Source organism: Lonchura striata, chromosome 4A (genome assembly GCF_050655825.1).
Source record: "Lonchura striata isolate lonStrDom1 chromosome 4A, ASM5065582v1, whole genome shotgun sequence".
NCBI lineage: Eukaryota > Metazoa > Chordata > Aves > Passeriformes > Estrildidae > Lonchura > Lonchura striata.
Window position 1 is genome coordinate 18,807,884 of NC_140742.1, and position 7,698 is coordinate 18,815,581.

General features: G+C 54.1%; 2 protein-coding genes across 2 annotated transcripts in view; both read left to right on the plus strand.

Annotated features, from left to right (window-relative positions):
* The first annotated feature begins 15 nt into the window (after nt 1-15).
* Nucleotides 16-5,566, plus strand: TAF7L (TATA-box binding protein associated factor 7 like). Its single transcript, XM_021534498.3, has 11 exons — nt 16-137; nt 1,020-1,098; nt 1,261-1,394; nt 1,739-1,865; nt 2,056-2,114; nt 3,139-3,211; nt 3,603-3,719; nt 3,821-4,009; nt 4,111-4,223; nt 4,500-4,559; nt 5,145-5,566. The coding sequence occupies exons 1-11, from the start codon at nt 72-74 to the stop codon at nt 5,187-5,189; spliced, it is 1,062 nt and encodes a 353-aa protein (XP_021390173.1). The 5' UTR covers nt 16-71; the 3' UTR covers nt 5,190-5,566.
* Nucleotides 5,567-5,718: 152 nt separating this feature from the next.
* Nucleotides 5,719-7,698, plus strand: part of LOC110472689 (uncharacterized) — a 48,977-nt gene continuing 46,997 nt past the window's right edge. The window contains exons 1-3 of the mRNA XM_085570519.1: nt 5,719-6,149; nt 6,771-6,950; nt 7,133-7,573. Coding sequence (XP_085426645.1) covers nt 6,054-6,149; nt 6,771-6,950; nt 7,133-7,573 — 717 coding nt within the window. The 5' untranslated portion in view covers nt 5,719-6,053. The remainder of the gene's footprint in view (nt 6,150-6,770; nt 6,951-7,132; nt 7,574-7,698) is intronic.

Here is a 7,698-nt window from a genome sequence, read left to right on the forward strand (position 1 = left end):
TCCGCGGGCCGGGCCGGGCCGGGCCGGGCCGGGGCTGAGCGCGGGCTGGCGGCCGTGCCGGACCAGGCGGCATGAGCAAGGGCAAGGACGATGCTCCGCACGAGCTCGAGAGCCAGTTCGTGCTGCGGCTGCCCCCGGTAAGAGCTCGGTCCGTGCCGGCCCCGCCAGCTCCGCCCGGCTGCCGGAGGCTTAACGCGGCACTGCGGAAGCTGCGGCTCTGGCACGGGGAAGCGGGTTGGGTGCTCTGGGTAGCCCCTTCCCGTCCTTTTGAACGGGTTCTCCACGGACTTCCCTGGAGAGGTGCTCCTGCCACTCAGAGCAGGAGGCTTAGAGACAACCTACAGGGGTTGGGAGGACCTTTCTATAAGGGTTTAACAAGTGCTGGCTCTTTAGTTGCAGCGGCTATAAGTGCCCCTATTGCTGTTTGTTATGTGTGTAAAGCCGAGACTGTTTTTTTGGAGCCCAGCGACAGGGCACCAGATAAACGAAAGCACAAGTTCCACCTCACCATGAGGAAGGACTTTCCATTGTGAGTGGCAGAGCACTGAAACAGCTGCCCAGGGAGGCTGTGGAATGTCCCTCTCCGGAGGCATCCCAAACTCACCTGGATGTCTATGCGTATCACCTGCTTCAGGTGACCCTGCCTTAGCAGGGGGGCTGGGCTGCATCATCAGTCCAGTCCCAGTTATTCTGGAAGTCTGTGAGACTGTGCCCTGCTGGGACCACAAGGGCTTGGCGAGGGGAGCTCTGACTGCCCACAGTGCTGTTGAGGTCTGGCAGGTGTCTCTGTCGGGGACCTCACACCACTGTCACAGCTGTGTCATCCAAGGGGTGTGGAGAGCACTGGGAACAGCAGAGCCATGTTAACATGGTGTTGGGAGGAGGGTGCCGTTCACCCTGGGTCTTGCAGTTACTGTCCAGCATGTGGATGGTAGGTGTTTAAAGCTGGGTAGGTTGGGCAGAAGCCTTTGGTAATTCTTGGAGGAAGCACACCAGCTCCTGAAGAATTCCCTTCTCAGGAATATGCCTCAACTGTGCGGCGAGCAGTCCAGTCTGGGAATGTCAACTTGAAGGACAGGCTCACCATTGAGCTGCACGGTGAGTGAGCAGGACCAGGGCATCTGCTCCAGGCACCTCTGCCTGTCCACAGCTGAAGCTGTGCTACTTGCATCTGTTGTCCTGTGAAGTTTCTGCTGCCCAGGGCTGTATTTCCTGGGGTGGCTGTTGAGCAGCACTGACCTATCCCCTGGTTCTCCCCAGCGGATGGGCGCCATGGGATTGTCCGTGTGGACCGGGTGCCGCTGGCAGCCAAGCTGGTGGATCTGCCCTGCATCATTGAGAGCTTAAAAACCATTGACAAGAAAACCTTCTACAAGACAGCAGATATTTGCCAGGTATGACCTGTCCTTCTTGCCTCCACCAACAGCTTAAGTCATTGCTCCCCTTCCAGGAAAACCCTGTACACTTTGTCAACTGGACACCCATTATAACATACCCAATTTCTGTATCTCACAGTATTAGCAGTTTAAAATTCCCCATTCCACTTGGTCTTTAGAAACCTCATTCCTGAAGTGTGAAATGTGATTGTCCTTGTGACAGCTTAACTGCTGCTGTATCCAGCTGAGCTGGGGGTGCAGCTGTGTTTCCCACACCCTATGCCCCCGAATCCCTTTGGCTGACATCGTGCAGTGGGCAGTCACTGTTCCTTCACATCCTTGTGTTCATGTGGGGATTCCAGATGCTTGTTTGCACTGTGGATGGCGATCTCTACCCACCTTTGGAAGAGCAGACAGTGACCACCGACCCCAAGGCAAACAAGAAGAAGGACAAGGACAGAGAGAAGAAATTCATATGGAACCATGGCAGTGAGTAGAGGCTGTGCCAAGCCCCTCCACCCCAGTAACCGCATCTGAGCCAGGTGCTCACAGCTACCAGGTACTGGTGGTGCTGCTGCTCCTTTCCACGGCTCTCTCTGTTGCAGAAGGGAACTTCTCCCTTCTCACACATGCTTCTCTCACTGGGCCATCTGCCTGAAATGTGTTTCCTCTATCACAGTCACTCTTCCCCTGAAAAACGTACGGAAGCGGAGATTCCGGAAGACAGCTAAGAAGAAGGTGAGCTGCTTCTCACCCAGATGCAGATGAAATACCCAAGGGCTAGGAGGGACCCAAGGGCAGAGATGTTAGAGCTGTAACTGTGATTGGGCCAGAAGTCATGTGTTTTCTAACATTTGTTCACTTTCCCTCACCTGAGATGAGGGTGAGGGTAGGATAGTAGATTTAAACACTTCTTTAGGTGTTTCCTCCGTATTTTCCAAGATGCTCCTGAGGAGAAGGTCCTCTATGCAGAGTACTGCTGGACCTCACTCCTGTGGCTGCCTTGCCGCACCAAATCTCTTCCTGCTCATAGAGAACAAAGGAAGAAAGACTCACATGGAAATGAGGCTTCACTCATTCCTGCTTTCGCAGCTTAAATCTTCTCTTTATGCATGGCCCATTCCCTTCCCCAAATAGTACCACTGTCACTTCAGCTGGGGGAGTGACAACAGATGGAGCTCAGAGACTGTCTCTGTGCATATGCACAAGCCAGGCAAGGTGTTGGGGAGATGCAGCACCCTGAGGCTGGGAAGACTTGTTCTTCTCTCTTTTGAAGTTTCTGAGAACAGGGTTGAGTGTGATTTTGCATGACATTTGGGAAGCAAATTACTTGAGACATTCTTGTAGCCCACGGGAGAGATTTGATATCACTGCAGTAAAATTCCTGACTAATTTAAAAGTGAAAAATGAAGCCTTCTTTTGAGTGGGATGGGAAGGGTTTGAGTTCAGTTGTTGAGTTGAGCTGACCGTCAACACCTCAAGGACTTTCTGCATAGACACAGAAGGTCTTAGAAAATACGTAATATAAGCAGAAAAGTGAGAGCAGTCAACCTACCAGGGTACAAGAAAGATAGAGTGTTTTTTGGGGGGTGCATAAATTACTTCACAGTTAAATATGAGCAAATTCTGAGCAGAAAGCAGAAGATAAGAGAGCCTTGAAACAGTGCTCTATCCAGAGGTGGAGGCTTGTAATTTGCCAGCACCAGCAGCATGCACAAGGCATTTAACAGTGTCTCTGTTCTCTTTCTTCTCTCTGGCCCAGTATATCGAATCTCCTGATGTGGAAAAAGAGGTGAAGCGTCTCCTGAGCACCGATGCTGAGGCTGTCAGTGTCCGTATCCTTTTAGTGGGGAAAAGAGCTCAAGAGTAGGACAGCACATGTGTGTGACCAGGGGGGTTCTGAAAGAGCAAGCTGAGCTTTGCATGGGTGTGGGACACTGGGACATAAACACACAAGAAGCACTGAAGTTTTGGAGCTTCATCTTTGCCTTGTTCGAAGTTTATTGTTTCCTCAAGGTGACCTTTCTTGTGGACTGTGCTGTTGTACTGAGAAGGAACTGAAATAGTAGAGGGGAAGTCATCAGAAGGGGATGTTTCATCCTGGGTATCCATAGGTACAAGGCCAGACTGGTTGGAGGGCAGTGATCTGCCATTTTTAGCCTCTTCCATCACAACTGCATCTTCCAAGTTCCTCTTTTTCTTTGACTCACCTGTTCCTTCTGTCAGGCTGGGAAGTCATTGCTGAAGATGAAACAAAAGAAGTAGACAACCATGGTTCACTCACCAGCCTGGACATCTCCTCCCCAGGAATGTCAGGGCATAAGCAAGGCCATGGCTCCTCAGGTGCAGTGAGGAAGGCTGTTTCATTTCTAGATGTGGTCCCTGGCAGGCAAAGGGCACTGGCAGGTCATCAGCTGTGTCTTAACTCTTTTGCCCCCCACTAGAACACGATGAACTGCGGGAGATATTTAATGACATCAGCAGCAGCAGCGAGGATGAAGATGAGAGGGATCATCATGACGATGAAGACCTGAACATCATGGACACTGAGGAAGACTTGGAGAGACAACTGCAGGACAAGCTGAATGAGTCTGATGGGCAGCAGCAGGAGAATGAGGGGTCCAACCAGATCGGTGAGTGGCCAGCAGAGCATGGCAGAACTGTTGGGATGCCAGGCAGGCTGTGCTTCCCAGCTCTGCTGCTGCTCTGGGTCTGAGCTCACTCTCCCTTCCAGCCATGGGCATCCAGAAACAGATTGACAACCTGAAAAGTAAACTCCAGGAAACTCAAGACAGGAGGAAGCGCCAGGAAGATCTCATCATGAAAGTGGAGAACCTTGCCCTCAAGGTGAGAGCTCTCCTGGGGTCTCTTCAAACCTGTTTAACACTGGCTCACCATTAGATCCAGCAGGCTGATTTGGAGAAGCCAGGAGCCTTTGCTTGCTGGGTTAAAAATAGCTGTGACGTGGCCATACACACTCCAGCATTTCCCCATGGAGGCAAAGTAATCTGAGAAACGAGGAAACAAGGGGATGGTTGTCACTGCACCATTTGACATGTTGTAGCAGCACCCATTCTGCTGAGAGCACACTGGTAGCTGTGGTCTCCATGTTTGTGTCTGCAGACCCGTCTCCAGGCCGTGCTGGATGAGTTCAAGCAGCAAGAAGAGCGAGAGAAGCAGCAGGTGAGGAAACTCCCACAGTGGAGTGGGAGGTACTGGGGCCCCACACTGCTCTAGGCTTGGCCTGACAGAGTTCTCCAAGTCTTCCACCACAGCAGCTGCTGTGAACAACCATGTTCCAGGTCAGGTGGGGTTGTATCTGTTCCTCAGGTGGGGTTGTACCTGTAGTTGTATGGAGCTTCCCAAGGCAGGAGGAGATACAATGAGTAAGGTTGACTGCAGCCTTCCTTCTGGGGGAGCCAAAACATGTCCAGTCAGCAGTCCAGAGCTGCCAGGATTGCTCCCTGGGGTAAAACACAAAACACAAACCTCTTAGCATCCATTTACAAGGAAGGCAGTGGCTGTAGGATTGTGGCAGATTTCCTGCCTGGGCAGCTCTGTTCCAGCGTGGTACCAAGGCAGAAGGTTCTCACTCTCAGATCCCTGTGGGCAGTGCCAGTTCTATCCCAGACAAGCCCAAGCACAGCTCCAGGAAACACACAGGGAAAGCAGCCACTGTTGTGGGTAGAAGATGTGCAAGAAGACAAAAATGCTGGGGCTGCCCAGGGTCCCAGATGCGCCTTACTGTAACATCTCACTCCTTTCCAGATGGCATCCCTGCAGGAGCAGCTGGAGTCCCTCATGGAGAAGTGAGAGGTGGGCCTGGGTCTTCATGAGCAGAGCTGGAAGTGGTGGTCACCTGCCATGCTGAGTCTTTGCTTTAGTCGCACACTGCTGCTGCCACATGTGCTGCTGGGCAGTGGTAGAGGACCCATGTCCAGAGCTGATTTCACATCCACCGTGCTGGCTTTGGCTGGTGGAGCTAAAGAATTGGACTATGCCTGTGAGAGCAGCCAAAACAACAGATTTCCTATTAATAGTCAGCACTGGCCTCCCCAGAACAGCACGGTGTTGGTTTCTGCATCTTACTGAGTCTCAGGCTAGTTGGGCTGTGGCCTCGTAAGAGTTTGTTCTTGTGTTTGAGGAATACTTATATCTGCAAACCAAACTCAATAAAGTTTCCTTTTCAACCCTGGTCTTCTCCTTTGTGGTCTCACAACCACACAGCCCCTGGCAGGGAGCCATGCCTGGGCACCTTTGGTGGGGCACTGCTGGGTTCCTTCCCCAAAGTGCTCTTCATGGAGCTGGGTCAAAAGTGCTGTCACTCAGTGGGAGGAACAAGGCCCTCCTGATCAGGGAGTTCCTGTAATTCCTCACAGACTATGCAGGCAAATCCCAGATTAACCTGACAGGGTGGGAAGAGGATTAGAAGGGTGGTTACAGAAAGCAACAGAGGACACCAGGGGCTTCAGCGAGTGTGTGCTAGGAGAGGACACCCCTCTCACAATCCAAGAGCAGGGGAAGAAGGCTCTGCCCCCAGCACAGAAAGGAAAAGGGCAGCAGGAGCCCTGGAAGATGATGTGTATGTCCACATAGTCAAGAAAGAGTCACCTGAGGAAGACGTGGAGTCCTAGAAGGTCCAGAGTGTGCTGGGGTGCCTGTGATCTGTGAGCAGCCATGGAAGAAACCTACCTGCTGAATGTGGAAGGGGTCAAAAAGAAGATTCTGCATGGAGGCCGAGGGGAGCTGCCAAAGTTGCAGGATGGGAGCAAGGTAAATTGTCTGGGTTGTTCCTCCAGAGCCCTGGGAGGGGGAGTGGGTCTGACATCCCTGCCCATCAGAGTTCACAAGCCCAGTTCCAGGTCTGGGGAAGAGTGAGTGCCCTCACAACAGGGATGCAGGAGGGGCTGGTTTGGGCACAGGCAACCACATTCCTCACAGTGACAGCTGGCAGTGCCCATGGCCTCACCTTGTACTGGGCCTGTGACACCTCCTCCCCCTGGCACTCCTAGAGCTCAGCAGCCCCGGTGGGTTGCTGAAATCTGCCTTTCCTGCTACATGCCAAGCAGGAGTGAGATGTGCCAATGGGTTGTTCCTGGGAGATTCCCCAGCCTCTGATCACTGTGGGTTAAGCAGGTCCTGGAGCACACTGTGAGAGTGCTCTCTGCATGGGGTTATAAGGGAGGATCCACAGGGAGAAGCGAGCTGTAGCATGGATGGATGTTGACATTCAACCATCTGCTTGCTGTCTGAAGTGGGCAAGAGGCACAATCTCCTGCTGTGAAGGGAGAGCTGCCAGTCAGATCAGCACAGTGCTGGAGCAGGCTTGACCCCACAGCTGAGGTCATGCTGGCTGCCCAGGGGAGTCTCACCACTGGGCTCTCTCTGGGCCAGTTCACCTTCCACTTCCAGACACTGAAGGACGACTTTGAGCGGACGGTGATCGATGACAGCCGGGAAGCTGGCATGCCCATGGAGATCATCGTGGGCAAGATGTTCAAGCTGGAGATCTGGGAGACGCTGCTCAGCTCCATGAGGATTGGGGAGGTGGCAGAGTTCTGGTGCGACGCCATTGTGAGTGAGGGGCCCAGAGATGCCCACTTCCCTCCTTCCTGCAGAGCCAGGACACAGCAGCATGCGTCCATGCCTTGTCTGGTGCAAACACAGGGTGTCACTCGGCCTCAGCACCGAGGGGCTGCCCCAGACAAGGGGGTGCAGCCCCCCCACGGCTGAGCGGGGTGCTCCCCTCCTTGCAGCATACAGGCATGTATGCCCTGGTCTCCAGGGGCATGCGGAGGATCGCGGAGGGACGGGACCCCCTGGAAGGCCAGAAGCACCGCTGTGGCATGGGCAACATGTTTGACTACCACAGCACGGGCTACGATGACCTGGACGAGCTGCAGCGGACGCCACAGCCCCTCATCTTCATCATGGAGCTGTTCCGGGTACGGGCGATGCTGGGATGGTGGGGATGGCTGCCAGAGCGGGAGCAGCTGGGTCAGCTCCTCCTGCCTGGGCAGGTGGAGGACCCCTCAGCCTACAAACGTGACACCTGGGCCATGAGCAAGGAGGAGAAGCTGGCAGCAGTGCCCGTGCTGCACAGCGAGGGCAACCGCCTGGTCCTGCGCAGGGAGTTCGCACAGGCGGCCGCCAAGTACCAGGAGGCTGTCATCTGCCTCAGGAACCTCCAGGCCAAGGTGAGCAGGACCAACACCTTCCCAGCCCCGCCTGGGTCACACCTCAAAGCGCACAGCTGTGTGCCTTGGGTGCCTGGGAGGGGACGGACACAGCCACGAGCTGCCCTGGCTTGCTTGGGGGGCAG

Excerpts from the sequence above, each read along its gene's own strand:
- TAF7L (XM_021534498.3), top strand. The coding sequence starts at position 72 with ATGAGCAAGGGCAAGGACGATGCTCCGCACGAGCTCGAGAGCCAGTTC. Across the intron at positions 4,010-4,110 it reads TGAGGGGTCCAACCAGATCG|CCATGGGCATCCAGAAACAG; the intron begins GTGAGTGGCCAG and ends TCTCCCTTCCAG. Across the intron at positions 4,560-5,144 it reads AAGAGCGAGAGAAGCAGCAG|ATGGCATCCCTGCAGGAGCA; the intron begins GTGAGGAAACTC and ends ACTCCTTTCCAG.